The following is a 19177-nucleotide window of genomic DNA, read 5'->3' on the forward strand; positions in this document are numbered from 1 at the left end:
ATTTATAATTCAAGACATTATATTATGGGACATGATTACCACTGAGCATTTTATAATGCCATAATTAACCATAACTCTTGGCTGTACTGAACGACTTCTTTAAACTTTTTTCTTTTCTTTTTTTTTCATAGTGTTAATCAGAAATGGTAACATTTATAATATATTTTTGCTGACCAAATTTAACCGCCTATGCAACTATTAAATTTGAAAGCTAAAGTCTGATATAGAAAGGCAGTAGCCTAATTGGCGTTTTCCAAAAAATATGCCGTTTCCTGAATTAATGTCATTAAAGGCACTGCTGTTTGATGTATTTTTAATGCGAGTTTAGTTATCCAAGTTAAAATTCAGCGTATGCATGATTTAACCACATGTCTATGGGTCTTTAATGTACAAGATTACAAGACATGTCTTGTAATGTCTGATATGCTCAGGCTTTTGAGTTTTGTAGTTTCATTGTATGCAGCAGTAGAATGTGATTAGTTTGTTCATTCGCTATGTTCCTTTTAGTATCTGACAGTAGATAGGTTTGAGTCAGTATATTCAGTATGTACCACTTGAGAATTGATACACGTCGAACTCTAAAACCAGGTGTTTAAAAATGCATAATTTGTTCATTTTGCCCAACACTGTTAGCAATGCATTATGTGGATTGCAGTTTGGCTTTATTAATGCTGCTTAATTTACACAATGCATGGCAGGACTGTAGCAGTCTGTTAAATTTCACCAACATCATTATTTAAGAATTTTACCATCACCTCATCATAACTTTTTTTTCCCCTAGGAAAGAGGTCTAGATGTCGGGGCACAGGCTAGCTGGCTGGCTTGTTCTTTCAACGAGACGGCCAAGGAATTCTACAAAAAGACCACGGAGGCCTCTCGTAAACTAGCACTCTGGGGACCCCTGAGTTCATACCTGGAGGGCGTGGCTGAAGTATTTGAGACAAGCACCAGTCTTGATCTGTCAGAGGAAAAGCTACTCAGTGAGGGATTTGATTGGTTGCTGCCTGCCTGCCGTCAATCAGAGCTAAATTCCACATTGGGCTTCCTGCAGATTGTACTTGCCCAGCTCAGGTAAGGTTAAAGCCAGCATATATCTCATATATATATATATATATATATATATATATATATATATATAGTGTGTGTGTGTGTATATAATCCAGTGAGTCTAGTAAATTCTTTATACATACATACATATATATATATATATAATTAATTAATATTCTTAATATTCTGTTTCTCATTTGTCGAACACTTTTATCAACATCATTGACGATTTCCAAGAAAAAAAACGCTATATATATATATATATATATATATATATATGTATATATATATATATATAGCAATTTTTTTCCGAAACCGTCTATAGTGTTGTGAGTGCTCGACAAATGAGGAGCGGAATATCAACACGGATACAGGAAAAAAGATTTTAATACATTGCAGTACAGGCCTGCTTCGTACTGTCATACATTGCAGTACAGGCCTGTACTGCAAGAAACGCACGAAACAGGCCTGTACTGCAATGTATTAAAATCTTTTTTCCTGTATCCATGTTGATGTATATACTATATATGTGTGTGTGTGTGTGTGTGTGTGTTAGTATATATCAGTGTGTGTGTGTGTATATATATATAGATGTAGGGAAAAAAACTTTTAATACATAGCAATACAAGCTTGTTTCATGCGTCGCGCACTCATCAGCTGCTAATGTGATTCAGCAAAGAAAACACAGTTTTATATTTTGACTGCCTGCCCTTGCTACTGTGCCCCAACACCACCTCACTATTAGGCCTGCACGATATTGACAAAAACATGCATTGCGGCGATGTAATCTTTTGCGATATGTTGCACGATATATTGCGTTATATTAAACAAGGCATGGGTAGTAAAAAAGTGCATGCACAATAATGCACATTCATTCTTTTTGCTATAGGAGGTGGAGTCTGTGGCCAAAGCATTGCAACCTGAACCAGTCGTTCAGAGTGGCCGCCCTGATCATGTTTGACGTGTTGTCTGTTGTGATGCAGACTAGTCGGGTTTCTTCTAGCCCCCAAGCAGCCAGCGCTTCTCTTAACCCTGTTGCGATGTTTTCAGTTGTGTGATCCTCTGGGAAAAACGCGGTTTGCAGACAGCTAGTTTTCAGCTTAAAGTCTTCAGTGATAAAGTGGACTGTTAGACTGATGTAGGGCTCTGTTGTCCGGCTTGACCACAGGTCTGTTGTCGCTGTATAGTATTCCACTTGTGCCAGCTCTCGGTCTACTTCTGCCTTGCATTTGTCGTACAGCCCTGGGATTGCGATTTGGGAAAAATAGGTCCGCGATGGTATAACGTAGCGCTTGTCGAGTGTGCAGACCATCTTCTGAAACCCGTCTTTGGTAACTGTGTTGAGTGGCATCATATCCTTGGCGAGGTGAAAGGTTATGGCTTTGGTGATTTCGATCTGCCGTTTGGATGTTTTCTCGTATGGTGTAACACTGGCAAATGCTTCCAAAAGCGTAGGTTGCTTTGGTTGATATCCAGACTTGACTTTCCATTCATTTTAAATCGTTGGGTGATGGCGTTTTAAATGATCAAATAAATTGGTAGTGTTACCATGAGTCGTGGCTACAACTGCAACGCACTGTCGACACAGTACCTCTTTTTGATCCACATCAGATTTTCGGAAGCCAAAGTATTGCCACACATCAGGCACTGACTTTCTTTTAACAACTAACTCTTTCTCTGGCTCTGCCATTTTTCATTGCTCCCGAACACACATGGATTCGTCTTCTTCATTTATGCGCACGTGTAGCACTAACGTTGCTAGGTAACGTCAACGTGTGTAGACGGGCCTGAGTTGAGCGATGAAGAAGTAGAAGAAATAAAAAATAACAGAGTAAGGGGTGTTGAGAGTTTGTTGCTAAAAGAAAGTCGACAGAGCAAAACTGTTGCAGTATGACATGAGTTTGAGTACCTTAGGCTACACTAGTAGGAAAAATATCACAGGCCCTGCGATGTGACTATTGCACATGCGCACATCGTGATGACAATGCATAAACGATATATCGTGCAGGCCTACCCACTATACAGATGATATACATAGATTACTCCCTTTGAAGTTTCCTTGTAATAGTCTTAATGTATGCCATTTCCGCAGTGCCCTGGTCATCTAAATGCTTTTTCAAAACAAGCCCCAGTCCCTTACCCCATGTTTGTAATGTTTTCTACCCCACCATTGGTTGCTGAGCATCGTAACTACCTACCCCATTGGTTGTAATAGTTCAAATGTTTTCTCCTCTGATTGGTGGCTGTCCACCGAAATTAGGAGCGTGACGCAGGGCAACTTATACTGTGTGTTTTCTTTGTTGAATCACATTAGCAGCTGATGAGAGCTTGACGCACGAAACAAGCTTGTACTGCTATGTATTAAAAGTTTTTTGCAAGCGTTAAGGATCTGAGCAATTTTGACAATGGCCAAATTGTGATGGCTAGACGACTGGGTCAGTGCATCTCCAAAACGGCAGGTCTTGTGGGGTGTTACTGTTATGCAGTGGTCAGTACCTACCAAAAATGGTCCAAGGAAGGACAACCGGTGAACTGGCGACAGGGTCATGGGCACCCAAGGCTCATTGACGTGCGTGGGGAGAGAAGGCTAGCCCATCTGGTCCGATCCCACAGAAGAGCTACTGTAGCTGAAATTGCTGAAAAAAGTTAATGCTAGTAATGATAGACAGGTGTCAGGACACACAGTGTATCACAGCTTGCTGTGTATGGGGCTGCGTAGCAGAACACCGGTCAAAATGTCCATGATAACCCCTGTCCACCACCAAAAGCACCTACAATGGGAACGTGAGTATCAGAGCTGGACCATGGAGCAATGAAAGAAGGTGATCTGGTCTGATGAATCTAAGTTTTGTTTCACATCACGTGAACGGCCGGGTGCGTGTGCGTGGTTTACCTGGGGAAGAAATGGCACAATGATGCACTATGGGAAGAAGGCAAGCCGGTACTGGTAGTGTGAAGTTCCTGGCAATTTGTGTTTTGGAAACTTTGGGTCCTGGCATTCATGTGGATGTTACTTTGACATGTACCACCTTCCTAAACATTGTTGCAGACCAGGCACACCCCTTCAAGGCAATGGTATTCCCTGATGGCAGTGGCCTCTTTCAGCAGGATAATGTGCCCTGCCACACTGTAAAAATTGTTCAGGAATGGTTTGAGAAACATGACAAAGAGTTCAAGGTGTTGCCTTGCAAGTTCCCCAGATATCAATCCGATGGAGCATCCGTGTGATGTTCTGGAAAAACAAGTCAGATCCATGGAGGCCTCACCTCACAACTTACAGGACTTAAGGATCTGCTGCTAATGTCTTGGTGCCAGATACCAGAGGACACCTTCAGAGGTCTTGTGGAGTCCATGCCTCAACGAGTCAGAGCTGTTGGACAGCACAAGGGGGATCTACACAATATTAGGCGGGTGGTTTTAATGTTTTGACTGATCGGTGTATATTCACCTGCTACCAAACTCTCTCTGTCTTTCACTCATTCTTTTTAATAACAAATGTTCCCATTCTTGACTCACTCTCACACACCCCTTTCACACCAAACTAAATTCCTGTGTTTTTAGTGGGAAAGCCTTTGGTAACAAAGGACCCATGACTCAAAATCCTAGTATCCTGAGTACAGCTCAACTGTACATAGGCAGTGGCACAGTATTTTGCTGGAATTGTGTAAGCATTCCACAGATTCCCAGCATTTACATGATCAACATGTTGTGTTTGACACATTGCACTAATATCATTTGAGTCCTGGATTGACTTATGCAAATATGATAGCTTTGCATTCTACTGGTCAGACTTCCCTCCCTGTTTGGCTGCAGTGTGGCGTAACTAATGTAATAACAATGGCAACAAACAGCTGAATGTTAGGCAAATATTGGCAATATATGAAAAACAGTAACTCATTGGAATAATCTAACCCACCTGCCATTATTTCAGCCTGAAAATAAACATGGAAGACAATATAGAGGTGATCAGAGGACAGGAAGGGAACTGACATAACTTAAAAAGCAGGTATTTGAAAAGAGGGATTTATCAACAAATTAAGATTTGAAACCCAAGGAATTACCAGGGTTTTGGTGTGAAAGGGCTGTGGATGAACAACACATTCACAAACACACAGACAAGAGTTTTCTGAAAAAGGCTTTGCTAAGCTTTTATAAAATCTGATGGATACAGCAGGGAAGAGTGATCCCTTCTGCTTTTCCCAATCCCACCCCAACACCCAGCTCAATCACGACTGACACTGATAATAGCCGGATTGTGCTGTTTTCTCAGCAGAAATGTGTCTTTGTACAGCCCACTGTGTTGTGTTTAGCCCCCCGGTCCATCTAGGGAGGCCAGGTGGCCCCCAGGTCACCCTCTCTCACTGCTGGCAGAGCCTTGAGTAGAATTACAGGCCCAAAGGACCCTCATGGATCTTTTTGTCACCATGGGGATCGCAGAAGGGTTGTAGGTGTGTGGAGTGACTGTGTAGCCTGTTGTGCCTTAGGATGGGTTCAGCTGCAGGACAGGGGTGTGTGTTACATGAGTGACCCCAGGTGAAGGTCAGAGAGCTATAGTTGAAACAGGTTTCTCTTTATGTGACAAAGTATTGGGAATAACAGAGGTGACAGGGATAGGATCCTCTTCAAATGCATCCAGAACGTGACTGTCATCATTCACTTTAAAATATTTTGAGTTAAATCCTATGATCAACAGCTGGGTAGCCTTGTAGGCTTTCTATTACAATCCTCAGTAATGCTGTATTTTGCACTGGCCCAGCCCCACTAATAGTTATTAATCTATGAAAAATTGATGCTTTCCTACCAGGCTAAATAATCCCACCTTCGTATTTGATGCATAACATAACTGCAATGTTACTTTTTACTTGATTGAAGCCAGTCCACATTTAAAGGAGGATGATGGTGAATTGATTCTGTGGTCAAGTGTCATGTTAGCCGAAAAAGGCTGCCCATTGCTCATCAGCATTTGTGGCAGATGTTGGAACTTTTTTTTCTGAAGCATTAATTTTATTTATTTATTTTGATTTGTTTTAATTTCTAATTCCATCCATCCATCCGACCTATCCCAGCAGTCATTGGGCGGCGGGCGGGGAGACACCCTGGACAGTCCGCCAGGCCATCACAGGGCCAACACACACATTCACACCTAGGGACAATTTAAGGTACACTATTTTCAGACCCCTTACGAATATTTTGCCTTAGGTGGCTGGATGCTTGCAATACTTTGTGATAACCTAAGCAAGTAAAGTTATATGGTAAGTTAAAAGGCAGTTGGTGTACACATTACACACCAGAATAGCGCTGTTGTAAAGCTTGGCATTAATGAGTCCTTGCAGTGATTCATTGAGGTGTGTGATTACTTTCATTGGCTGTGTATAATAGTCATACCTACCAACACACATACTTCAAAGGTGAGACACTAACTTACAGCCCCATTCCCACTGGACAACAAAGCCCACAAACACCCACTAACATCTGGCTTTTATCTTTAGTGGGAAAGGTTACAATCGGCATTCAGTCCCAGGACAACTCTGCAGTAGTCATGGGTATTTCAGCTCCACCTCCGATCGGCAGTGATGGAAACATGACACCTCCATAGACAGACTAATTTTCACCCCTTTTCCGGCGTGTTGGTGATGTCGAACATGACGCACCAGAAAAGGGAAAAAAACAGGCATACTCATTTACTGGCAATGGGAAAGGAGTCAATCGCCTATTTTTAGCAGGTAATCCCACGTGTAAAAAAGCTGCACATACACACTAATTTTGGTGGAAATATGGCCTAAGTGTGCTCTTCTCATATATCAGGGTATTGCTCCTACAACACACTGGCTCGTTTGCGTTGCCAATTCCCAAACTCCCCATCCTAGACCTTGGGGTTGGAGGGCAAACATTTGCACATTAATGGCCAGGGACAGAGAGAGGAAAGGGGAACTCTCAAAAGCCCTCTGTAAAGGCCTGGACCACACTGACCCATTTTACCAAATAAAAGAAAAAATACTATTGCTCTCTCTTTCTCTCTCTCTTCCCAATTTGTCCCACCGAATTAAACATAATTATTCTTCCTAGCATTACTCACTTTCTCCCTGTGATTAATGCCGTTTCTCTGACACAATTAAAGGGTAATTATGTAGCTTGGCAAATTTAGCCAGAGCATTATTATGTCTATTAAGAGCCATGTAGAATGTGCACACATTAAGAGAATTATTCTACCAGCGGCTGAGCAGGATGACGCTCCCAACATTCACTCTGATGGCCATCGTGCCAAGGTAGGCAGCCAGTCAGAGGCATAATTGCTCTGTTCTATTCCTTTCCATGATCCTCTGCTGTGGGTGATGAGGTTGTCTTGAGATCTTGCGTCTCTGGATGATAGGGTGTGTAAGCATTGGCACGCCGTACTAGCTCTGATTTTGAGAAATAATTGATCCCTTTCTCCTTGGCTTGAGTAAAGAACGAGCTACAGTGGGAAGCACTGGTCTCTGGAATCATTCACAGGTCGGTCATGATCATTGTAGGATACCTTATTATTTGTTTAGAATTTTAGCTTAGATTCTTGGAAAATTGTGTGCTTAAAGTGGTAACAGATAACTTTTTTTTTTACATAATTAGTTGAATGGTCGCATGGTGTGATGCTATGGGAAAATGACACATCACCGTTCAGATTAGTTCCCTAGAGTCCTTGTTTTTACTATGCATTTTTTCTGCCACTGTGCACAAAACTTTGGAAATATTGCTTTGCGACACACGTGTAAGCATAGTAATTTAACTTGACCTTGTCTGTGAGCATCGCTTTTCTTCTTCCATGCTGTTTTTTGAGCCACGGCTTGTAAATAAATGTTTATGTCTTGTTATGCTATGAACAAACAAACAAACAAAAACACAAGGTTATCTTTGTGACTGTTGACAATAAAAGATGATGCCAAACTCCAAATAGTTACCTGGTGCTACATTAAAGGTACAGATTGGTCTTGGTAATTATAAATGAATCCCAAAAGATTTTAAAAACTGTGGTGGTATATGTACTGTGAATAATAGATTTTGACTTTTGAAAAAGGTGTATTAGAATTGTGATGATTATAGTAGTAATAAGTTTTCATATTTTTAGTAATAATTTAAAAAATTGTTATATGTCCTAATGTGATAATTAGATACTGACTTTTTGAAAAAGGTGTTGTATTAGAATAATTTAACAAGTGTGGTATATGTACTAAATCTATTAGAAAAAGGCGTATTAGAATGATGATGATGATAATAGTAATGATGGTAATGATAATAGTGGTTGGCGTGGTCGCCTCACAGCAAGAAGGTCCTGGGTTCAAGCCCCGAGGTAGTCCAGCCTTGGGGGTCGTCCTCTGTGTGGAGTTTGCATGTTCTTCCCGTGTTAGCGTGGGTTTTCTCCAGGTGCTCCGGTTTCCTCCCATAGTCCAAAGACATGTAGGTCAGGTGAATCGGCCATACTAAATTGTCTCTAGGTGTGAATGTGTGTGTGTGTGTGTGTGTGTGTAGCCTCTGTGATGGACTGCCGGCCTGTACAGGGTGTCTCCCCGCCTGCCACCCAATGACTGCTGGGATAGGCTCCAGCATCCCCACAACTCCAGTTGGGATAAGCGGTTTGGATAATGAATGGATGAATGGTAATGATGATAGTAACAGTGAGTATTATTACTCATATTAATGTTATTAGGCTGGCCATTGGACCGTTGACTATTATTAATGGCCGGCCTCTACTAGTGGTATTTTACTTTTATCTGTATATATCCAGAATCATTTATTTTTCACTCTGCTTGAAAAGAATTGGTGCACTCCCACTTAGGTTTATATATTTTGACAGTGACTGACGGTTTGGGTAAGGCTGTGTTTTCGTATGGAGAAAGGAAATAGGTTCAAGTTGTACGTTAGTGCACATGTGTTATTTTTTTCTGTCTAACGTTTGGATGCTCTGGTTGTGTGTGTGTGTGTGTGTGTGTGTGTGTGTGTGTGTGTGTGTGTGTGTGTGTGTGTGTGTGTGTTCGCTGCAGCTGGGGGAGGGGTTAACTGGGGTCCCTAATGCTATGTGTGTTTGGGTGTGTACATGTAGATGTTGTAAGAAGCTGCAGTGAGGGGGATTAAGTGAGGTCTCTGACGATGTCTTGTACAATGAGGGTTGATGGGTGTGAAAGGCCCATTCCGCAGTAGTAACGAGGCTAATGAATTCAGACTCTAATCGATTGTCTCAGCTCTCTCCGGATTAGCTGCAACCTTGCTGGAAGGGAAGGCACTGCTGAGGTTGTGTGTGTGTGTGTGTGTGTGTGTGTGTGTGTGTGTGTGTGTGTGTGTGTGTGTGTGTGTGTGTGTGTGTGTGTGAGCAAAAAAGACGAGCAGACGGGCTGTGTGGAGTCCCAGGAACTGAGGGATAGGGGCTTCTAGTGCTCTTCCCTGCTCTTTCTTCCCTCCCTTACCTCTTTCTCCCTCCTTCTCTCCCTAGCGCTCTGCTCCCCCTCTCTCGTGCGGGCGAGCGAGGGGGACAGGAGGATCATCTCCACTCTAAATGAGATTACAGCTCCTTCAGCTGCTTATCTGGGCTAATGCCAGCCACTGTGGGGCTGCCGCCGCGGCTCGGGCCGGGCCCAGGATGAGCCACGGGAGCCAAAGTATATAGTCTATGTACAGGGGATCAGCATTAGCCTCCACTCTCTGCCTATCATATCCTATCCTCTCCTTTTCTCTTCCCTGTTCCACCTGCACCTCCACCCAGTTCAGCTCTACACTGTACTGCACCATCGCACTCACTAATCCCCCAGGAGAGAAGAGAAGGAAAAACACAAGGAGAAGGCATGAAAGGGAGAAGGGGAAAGGATTTAGGAAACTACAGGTTGAAGGTAGAGGGTATGAAGAAATGGTTTAGAGGAGAGGGTGATATAATAGTTGGAGTTTATGTTGGACAAATTTGTTTATCTGCTGTGTGTGTGTGCGTGCACGTGTGTGTCTGTGTGTGTGTGTGTGTGTGTGTCTGTGTGTGTCTTCGTCTTCCAGACTAGTCCATCAGCGCTGTGTCCAGTCTGCCTCTTCCTTGGCCTGGACTCCCACCAGCGGTACAGTAAAGGAGCGCCACCTAGCGGTAGCGGCAAAACTTTGGGCCCACTTCTTCCCTTTCCTCCGTAGCCTGCGCCTCTCCCAGACCCCCCCTCCACTGCTTGCTGATGCTGCTGCAGGTTAATGACACACTGTTGCAGGAAGTGCCAGTGGAAAGGAAGGAAGACCAGGGACTGGCTGGCAATGGGGAGAGAGTATGAACAGTAGAGCGGGGAAAGGCAGAAAAGAGAGATTTCAACTGGGTTGGGGAGCTAAAGGAAATATGTGGAATTATCTGTAGGTCAACGAAGAAAGAGGATGAGGCAGGTAGAAGGGATGTGAGTCTAAGACACAGATAGGTGGTTCAAAAAGGGCTTGCTGGGCATAATAGCTGGGTTAATGTATGTTAGTTAACTGGAAAGCAGGGAAAGAATTGAAAGACAAGAGGAACAGAAGGTAAAATGCCTGATTAACCAAAAATGTAAGCCATTTTGAATATTACCATTGAGACTTCAATGTCCCTATCACAACTAATTCAGGTTATGATGTGCTGATTTCCTGTTGTTCAGGTTTCACTCTGTTGGCCTTTGATCTGCCAACATCCACCCCACAGGACCTACAGCCCAACCCAGTCCACTCCATCATGCAATGCTTTGGCTGGGATGACATGGTCCACCCACTTTTGGTGACTCGCTACCTCTCCCACCTTCTCCAGAACAGGTAGACCTCTAAGGACTCTATATGGATGTGGCTATTGATAATGTCGCAACCAGTAATAGATCAAATGATCAACACATTAGCTTTTCAGATACCTTTGAATGACCTCTGTGCTGTGAAAATGCCCTTTTTATTCCACTTTTTAGTTAGAAACACAAACCTTGCACACTGCATTGCTTGAGCTTTGAAGAATAAGGTGTTGTGAGTTTTCATGTTTTCTAGCAACTATTTCCACATTTTCCTCTGCCTTCCAGTGAGATGATGTCAACAGTGAGTAGTGTCTCTGCAAATGCTGTGTCAGGCTCTGCTCAAGTCCTGTCTGTAAGGGCCTGGTTCCGCTGTGTTCTGCAACAACACCTTCACAAGAACCCAGATGGCTCTGATAACAGAACAGGTGATATACTGCTCTATCTACATCTCCCTCATACACATAAAATGATTTTAAATGGCCAGCAAATATAAAACAAGGGCAACAAAAGCTTTTCATCCCAGCACTCAGATAAATTTTGTATTGTGGCCATTCCATGAAGGCATATTTTTTATCCTGCCATGTGGAGAATCAAAGCGTCCCGTGCCCTGTTTTATTTTACCATGTAGTTTTTAAAATGTTGTCACACACTAAACACAAGGCTTGATGAAACATGATTCTGACACTGGTGTGAGTTTAACAGTCTGTATTTTGTAACACACACTAGGAAAATCAATTTTTGATTTGTTACTGTTATTAATTTACCTAAAAAAGGTACATTTCTATTTCCCTCCACATAAAGTTTCTGTTGGTATTGATTCTCAGGCCGGGCTGTGGGGGAGCAGCTGTGTGAGCTGACCAGGTTGGTGCTAAGGCTTCCTGAGGTGGATTGTCTCCTGCAGAGTGCAGGCCTCCAGAATACAGCTACCAGGCTAGAGCCAAACCATGCCCTAGAGATTTTCATCAAGGTAACAGGAACTTAAAGGTGATATTATGTGTCATCCTATGTTGTAGCAACTATCAGCAATATCCAGTGTCATCTCATTGTGTTCCCAACAACAATATTATGTGTTGTTGTTGGGGCCACTGGGTCAGGAAACAGTCTACATATGGGAGACAAAGTCCTCTAAAGTGGAGTGACATTTTGATGCCCAAATCTGGATCCACACACACATTTTATTTTTCAATGGAAATCATCATAGTCTGTAAAGATTGGTGCTGACTACATTACATTACAGTTATTTAGCCGACGCTTTTATCCAAAGCGACTTACAATAAGTGCATTTAACGTAGGAAATCAGGAGAACTACTAGTCATCAGAGGTCATAAGTGCATCTTCTCTCTAAACAAGCATCTAAGAGCAAAACCAGTGCTAAAGTAAAAGCGCGAGAAAGTTTTTTTTTTATGAGTGAATACAATAAGTGCTATGAGCAAGTAACAAGGTAGTAGTTCTTGAAGAGGTGAGTTTTCAACCTGCGCCGAAAGATGGGCAGCAACTCCACTGTCCTGACATCAGTGGGGGGAGTTCATTCCACCACTGCAGGGCCAGGACAGAAAAGAGCCGTGACCGGGTCGATCGGCAGCAAGGGCCTCTGAGCGACGAGGCAACCAGGCGTACCGAGGCAGCAGAGCAAAGTGGTTGGGCAGGGGTGTAGGGCTTGACCATGACCTGGAGATAAGAAGGAGCTGTTCCTTTCACTGCCCTGTAGGCTAGCACCGGAGTCTTAAACTGGATGCGAGCAGCTACTGGGAGCCAGTGTAGGGACATGAGAAGGGGAGTTGTGTGGGAGAACTTAGGGCGGTTGAACACCAGACGAGCTGCAGCTTTCTGAACAAGCTCCAAAGGTCTGATGGCCGATGCCGGGGCGCCAGCAAGGAGGGAGTTGCTGTAGTCCAGCTGGGAGATGACCAGAGCCTGGATGAGCACCTGTGCTGTCTCGTCAGTGAGGAATGGGCGAATCCTCCTGATTTTATAGAGGAGAAATCCACAGGAGCAAGCAACCGATGCAACGTTTGCAGCAAACGACAGTTGGTCGTCCAGAATCACACCCAGATTCCTCGTAGTCCGAGTTGGCGTCACCACGGTGTTGTCAATGGTGATGGGCAGGTCTCGGTGCAGGCAACCTTGCCCCGGGAGGAACACCAGCTCTGTCTTGTCCAGATTGAGCTTCAGGTGGTGTGTCGCATTACATCCATCCAGCGGTACTATGGGACTTTTTTTTTTTAATTGTGCTACAGTTATGCATTTGTCTATATGTTAAGAGTGATTCTGGTGGGCTTTGAAATGGCAATAGCAAAAAAAATAAAAAATTTGCTAACATTACAGCCAAGTATAATCTAATGTCACTATTTCTCAAGTGCCCCTTCCAACTCTGCTGCACCGCTGTTCCCCTACCTACGCTGTGTTAGGGCTGGGCAATAAGTCAATATTATTGTTTCGTTGTTCAGTGGTACTATATGGATATTCTCATATTGTGATACATTTTTGTTGTCTAAATGAATGATAAGAATCTGTTATAAATTTCTTACAAACTGAGATCTGATATTTGAGGGAGCATTATTTGAAAACTATTTGGTTTGTTATTGTACTTTACATGGCCAAACAGTTCAATATGATGAACTTCAGTTGGATTCTTAAACATGGTATTTTGGCATACGTTAGCAGATATCACAATATATAGATATCGTGTGAAATTCCATGATTATTGTGATATTTTACATATTGTCCAGTATGACATTGTGTGTCATCATTGCAAAATTAACTGCTGGTATTTCAGTTGCTTGTAAATATATAAATGGAAGCATTAAGAGAGGTGGAAATTATGTATTTAAGCTTCTAGAAAAAGATGTGGCTTTTTAGCAAGCCACTTTTACATGCTGGTTCAGGTGAGGTGAACAGCAGCTTTGTCAGAAAAAGATGAAGCAACATCTGCACCATGGCTGCTGTTATTCAAAAGTATTATAGTTGTTTAAACCTATAATGGCTGGGCATATTTAACATTTTACAGTTCATTTTTCTATGAATGAAAAATCAATTGGATGCAGATGTGCTTTGAAGGACAAAAATTTGTGTAACCACTTCAGAAAAGAATGTTGAACTGTTTTTGCATGACGCCAATAATATGTATCCCCATTTCCTAGGATATCCTGTTTTTAAAAGTGATCATGTAAGATACTCAGCATACATTAGTCAATTTTTTTCCAGGTCTTGAAATAAGTGTGTACTGCAAGCATTTACTATGTCAATACTGTGCATGTCATTGACTGGGAATTCCCATTCACATCATCTTGTTTTGTACTTCAAAATACTGAAAAACCAACCTGCATTTACATGCAGATTCTCTCAGATAAATGTATTTATCTGCGGTCTCTCAACCTCTCCATTTACTTTCTCATTCCTGCCAACTTCCTCATCTTTTCTTTCTTTCTCCCTTTCTTGCTTTTTCCTTTCTCTCATTTCACCGTCTTTGTTTTCTCTTTTGATGCCACGTGTGAACTCCTCCTCCTCCTCCTTACCCACCCCACAATCCCCTGCTTCCTCTCATTTCCCCCTTTCCTTCCCTGACTGGCTTGTTCTCCAGGCTGTGGGCTGCGCGTACAGTGAACTGCAGGTGTTGCCTGAGCGGTCAGCCATGGTGATGAGAGCTCTGGATTACATAGGAGACGTCCTGAGACACATAAAACCCTACCTGCTCAATAAGAGTCAAGAAGGCATACAGTTTGGCTACTGGGCTGTTGGTAGGTACAGTGTCCGTGCACATAAAGCCTGTATATGTAGGAAAAATTTAGCCTGAATCACAGGTCAACTCTGTATTCAACCTAAGAAACAAACTGGTGTCAAACGAGCACTCATATACTGCAATAATCACAGTTTGAATTTCAAATAGGGTATATAATCCCGCTGCTTGCAGTGCTAAGGGACTAGTAGCAACCACTGGGTCTTGCCACCCCCATTCACTTCCTTTGGAAATATTGGAATCAAGATCGCAAAAGATTTCAGCATAAATGTGGTCAAGGTCTTCTTGATCTACAGACTGTAAAAAAAAAATGGTGCTATCAAAAATATGTGTGCATCATTTGTTTTCTAGTCACAGAAAGTGCTGTTGGCGGTCATCAATAAGAGACCATCATGGTGTTTCTATCATTGTTTTTACTACGTGTTCCAGAGGGGTGAATGGAATCCTATTAACATAGCTGACCCTGTGGTTGTCTTGCTTTTTGTGCTGCGATGTAGGCTGCATTGTGAAGCACTGGGGCCCCCTGCTGGCCACCTCGAAAGCCCAGCACCTACTGTTCAGTATCATAGATAGGCTGCTGCTCTCCCACAACATCACGCAGCAGGACAAAGCACTTAAGGACAGCTTGCCGCTATATCTTCAGGTCAGAACTAACGCATGTTTGTATGACAATGTATGTGAGATATTCCGGTGAATTACCCTTTCAAATTTAGATATACAAACCGGTTAATTCAGCCTCCTTTTATATTTTGGATCACAACAGATTCACAGACACACACACAAACATTTACTTTATCCCAATGGTAGAGCCATAGAGCAGGTTTGATGCACTGAGCTTTATGTAATGTGCAACTGAACTCAAGGCCTCATTTTAAACCGATTTATCCCTCATCTGTCAGTTATTTATCAGGGACTTACCCTTCTGGTACTCTTAACTCGATCCTCTCCACCTCCAGGGTCTGTCAGTGGCTTCCAGTGTGTCTCAGTCCCAGGGGGTCCACCTGAAGAAGCAGCTCCGTTCTGTCATCAGCAGATACCTCGACCACTTCCTTCCCGCTACACCTTCCACTGCTGTCATAGCCAACCATCCTGTGCTTCTGAGTGCCTGCGAGCCCAGCACCAGTCCTCGGGGGGCAGCGCTAAGGAAGACCGTTCTGCAAGTGCTTTGGTAGGTCTCTAGCATAGGGTTCTCATTTGTCTGTCTTTCGTGTTTATGTATTTTATTTTTGATGAATATTTATGTTTCTCCCCCTATTCTCATTATTTCAGCATTTTGTAATGCCCCAATTCAATACTTGGAAATGCCTTATAGCAGAATTCTCATATTGCATGATGTTTTTTACCTCCCAAAAGTCGAAATGTAGTTGCGACTGCATTTTACGTTTGAAGGGACTTAAAGTCCTCTATTTTTTCGGTTGATCAGTTTTTAATTTAGACAAATTTGATTTTCAGAATAACTGAAGCAAATGGAAGCAAATCAAAATCTCAACACTGGTTCACACATCCAATATCAGTGATTGACTGTGGAGATATACATGCTAACTTTAATTGATTATATGCCTAATATTGAAAATATTGCCTTTAGAGTAAGTGTAACAGTTTAACTTTTATTAGATTGAAATTAAAGCTGCTCATAAAACTTGCTGTAAACACTTATCTGCTTTTACAGTGAGAGCTTCCTCCAATTCAAAGGACACGCCCCTCCTCCTCGCCTGGCCTCCATTTTAATGTTCTTGTTGGAGCTCCTGAGGCGGAACAATGACTCTGACCCCGCCCTGCTCACTCTGCCCCTCCCCTCTCTTCTCCGATGTCTGATGCTGGTCAACGAGCCTCAGGGTGAGACCGACAACATCAACTTTTAGTTTTTCACAGTTCTTGGAAGTGCTGGTTACATCAACAAGGATAAAGTCTAAAACCCTTGTAAGCAAGGTCGCTATCGTTAATCACTTTGCAGAGCTTTTTGAGCCTGTTTAATCTAGGTTCATACCAAACTTTTAAATGGGATTAGATCTACTAAAATTGCACCACCGTTCTGGGTTTAAATTACAATAGAAGGTTGATTCTGACCTTTCCGTTTAGGTGGTTTAGTGCATTAAAACGGCAAATTACCAATGGAAGTGGTCTTGCTTCAAGAGTTTACGATTTCACAATAAGCAATCAGCTGTTTCTTGTCCCATTTCTCCCTTATTCCTGTCAAACCTTTAAAGGCTTCATCCCATTCCTCATCCTCTCTTTTAAGTTACACTATCAGTCTCTTTATCCTCCATCCCCACGTTGCATTGATTCTTCAAATAAATTTACAATGTCATTCATGTTCTCAAACATGAAATTTATAGCTCTGTCCTCACAGTGGTAGTGTCGGCAAATAATCTGTTTTTGAGAATTGCGCAACACATTTCAGTACGGTGACCTAAAGGATGACGATTCCGTGTAGGTAAAAGAACAAATCTTAAATTCATTACGAAAAACATAAAACTAAACTGCTCAGTACAGTTAGAATGCATCTACTCTTAGATTATAAGTAAACTCTGCCTAATGAAGTCCTTGGTGATGCAGCCAAACCTACATTCGGTTTACGTATGTTAAACTGAGTGTCTACAGGGTCTCCCCAGCGTTAATGTAGTATGCAAGTGTATTTTCAATGTGTTACCGCTATTCTCAAGATGTTTCTGTATTTTTCAATTTGTTACTGTTATTGTCAATACGTCAGTGTAGTTTCAATATGCTTGTGTAATTAGCAATTTGTAAATCTGTCACAATTAATCACATAGCACACATAAATACACCGATACCAGCTTTTATTGTAGTAATGACCCAATGTATTCTATTTCCAGCTGTGGAGTTGACTTGCATATTGAGTGATGAGTTGGTACTATCCCTTGTTAGATGTCAATGTGATGATACCACAAACCAGCCGCTCCAGGAACATCTTGATTGCAACATTTTTTTCTGCCATTTTAACAGTTAGCATATTGTAGGGGGTTTAAATTGTTTACCTGTTACCTTTTTGGAAGACATTCAAAAGAAATCAAACAGCGTCACAGTTTTTTCGTATTGCTTTAACTTCAGAGCAGTAAACACTGTAATCAAAGTACTTATCAGCAAGCTGGTGGACACAAACCTGTCCCCAAGATTGCAATTTTCATCAGTCTGCACTTTTTTTACAAATAACACAGGAACCACCACGTTTTCACATAATCAGTGAAATGGGTGCAATCTTGGGGTGCAGTGCCTAAAAAGTGGTGTTTGTTTTCTTTACAGTGAGGAAAACCAGCACAGATACCCTACAGCTGGTGGTGGAGAGATGTGCTGCTGCAGCTACAGATGGACCATGTGACCAGATGATAGCTGTCCTACAGTAATTGACGATACATCTACTAGCTGTGCTTGAAATAACCATAGGAATAATCATGTCATAACTATGCTGTATTTATTAAAGATATGTTACATATTTATCAGTCATACCCAAGGCAGTGTATATCAAAGTCCGTTTATCTCTATCAAATAAAAGACTTATGTTGTTTATATGTGTCCGCATGTTTCCCATGCTCCTAGGTTATTTGTGGAGGAGAATGAAGGATTGTATGACCGGCTGGTATACGGTGTCCTGGAGACTGTGGCAGTTCTAGACCCCTTTGTGGTGCAGGCACTTATACCTAATCTGTCTCTCAGTCTGAGGAGCTCTGAACATAAGAGAGGACTGGGCAAGAATGCTGCCTTGAGGTAAGTAGGATGCACAAGCCTGTGTACATGCTGGATGGAATTTGTTGATTTCATCTTGTCCAGATTGTTACTCAACATCGACTTATAATACAAACCATTTCCAGCTATCTCCACTATAACCATCTTTAACTTCTTGAACCATACATTGCATGCTCTATGGCTATATGCTGTTTTGATAAATTGTATAATTGTGTCTACAGTAGTTCTCTCTCTCTCTGTCTCTCTCTCTCTCTCATAGGAACGCATACAGGAAGTTACTGGGCCTTCTTGGGGAGAGAGGACAGGCAGAGATAATCAGTCTGGAGAAGGACTAGTACCAGGGAAAAGCTGACATGACCAAAGGTCTTGGTTTTAAAAACATACCACTGCTATCACTTGTCTACCAAACATACCACTGTCATCACTTATTTTGCTGCTTATCTGGTAGCGAAATAAAATACTGATATCGGATGAGCATCAGGCAAGGACATTATCATATTGGCAACCTGGCATTACAAAATGCAGTACTGGTTGCCATGTAGAGCTTATCATTTGAATGGAGAGTTCAGCATGTTTCATTAGATCTAACAAAGGCAACAATGGAATATCCAGCTAAATAAGCACTAAAGTGACCTGACAAGTCAAAGCATGCATACATTGATCTTTGGTAAGTTCATACGTGATGGACTGGCGGCCTGTCCAGGGTGTCTCCCCACCTGCCGCCCAATGACTGCTGGGATAGGCTCCAGCATCCCCATGACCCTGAGTAGGATAAGCGGTTTGGATGATGGATGATGGATGGATGGATGGAAGTTCATACGTATGTGTATAATGCTGCAGTCCTATTAAATGAGCTTTAACTTTGTCCTCTACATACATAATTTAAGCCCAATATTATAGGATGAATGTACTGTATATGATGTAGAGACAGTACCATTTTGGATTTGTACAGATGTAA

General features: G+C 42.2%; 1 protein-coding gene across 1 annotated transcript in view; it reads left to right on the forward strand.

Annotated features, from left to right (window-relative positions):
- The window catches only part of mms22l (MMS22-like, DNA repair protein), a 57894-nt gene extending 38717 nt beyond the window's left edge, over window positions 1–19177 (forward strand). Inside the window, exons 14-25 of the mRNA XM_056286739.1 lie at window positions 782–1071; window positions 10057–10235; window positions 10665–10815; window positions 11067–11206; window positions 11606–11748; window positions 14362–14518; window positions 15015–15160; window positions 15474–15685; window positions 16187–16353; window positions 17779–17875; window positions 18073–18240; window positions 18479–19177. Of these exons, the coding sequence (XP_056142714.1) occupies window positions 782–1071; window positions 10057–10235; window positions 10665–10815; window positions 11067–11206; window positions 11606–11748; window positions 14362–14518; window positions 15015–15160; window positions 15474–15685; window positions 16187–16353; window positions 17779–17875; window positions 18073–18240; window positions 18479–18554 (1926 nt within the window). The 3' untranslated portion in view covers window positions 18555–19177. The remainder of the gene's footprint in view (window positions 1–781; window positions 1072–10056; window positions 10236–10664; window positions 10816–11066; window positions 11207–11605; window positions 11749–14361; window positions 14519–15014; window positions 15161–15473; window positions 15686–16186; window positions 16354–17778; window positions 17876–18072; window positions 18241–18478) is intronic.

Source organism: Lampris incognitus, chromosome 9, assembly GCF_029633865.1.
Source record: "Lampris incognitus isolate fLamInc1 chromosome 9, fLamInc1.hap2, whole genome shotgun sequence".
Classification (NCBI taxonomy): domain Eukaryota; kingdom Metazoa; phylum Chordata; class Actinopteri; order Lampriformes; family Lampridae; genus Lampris; species Lampris incognitus.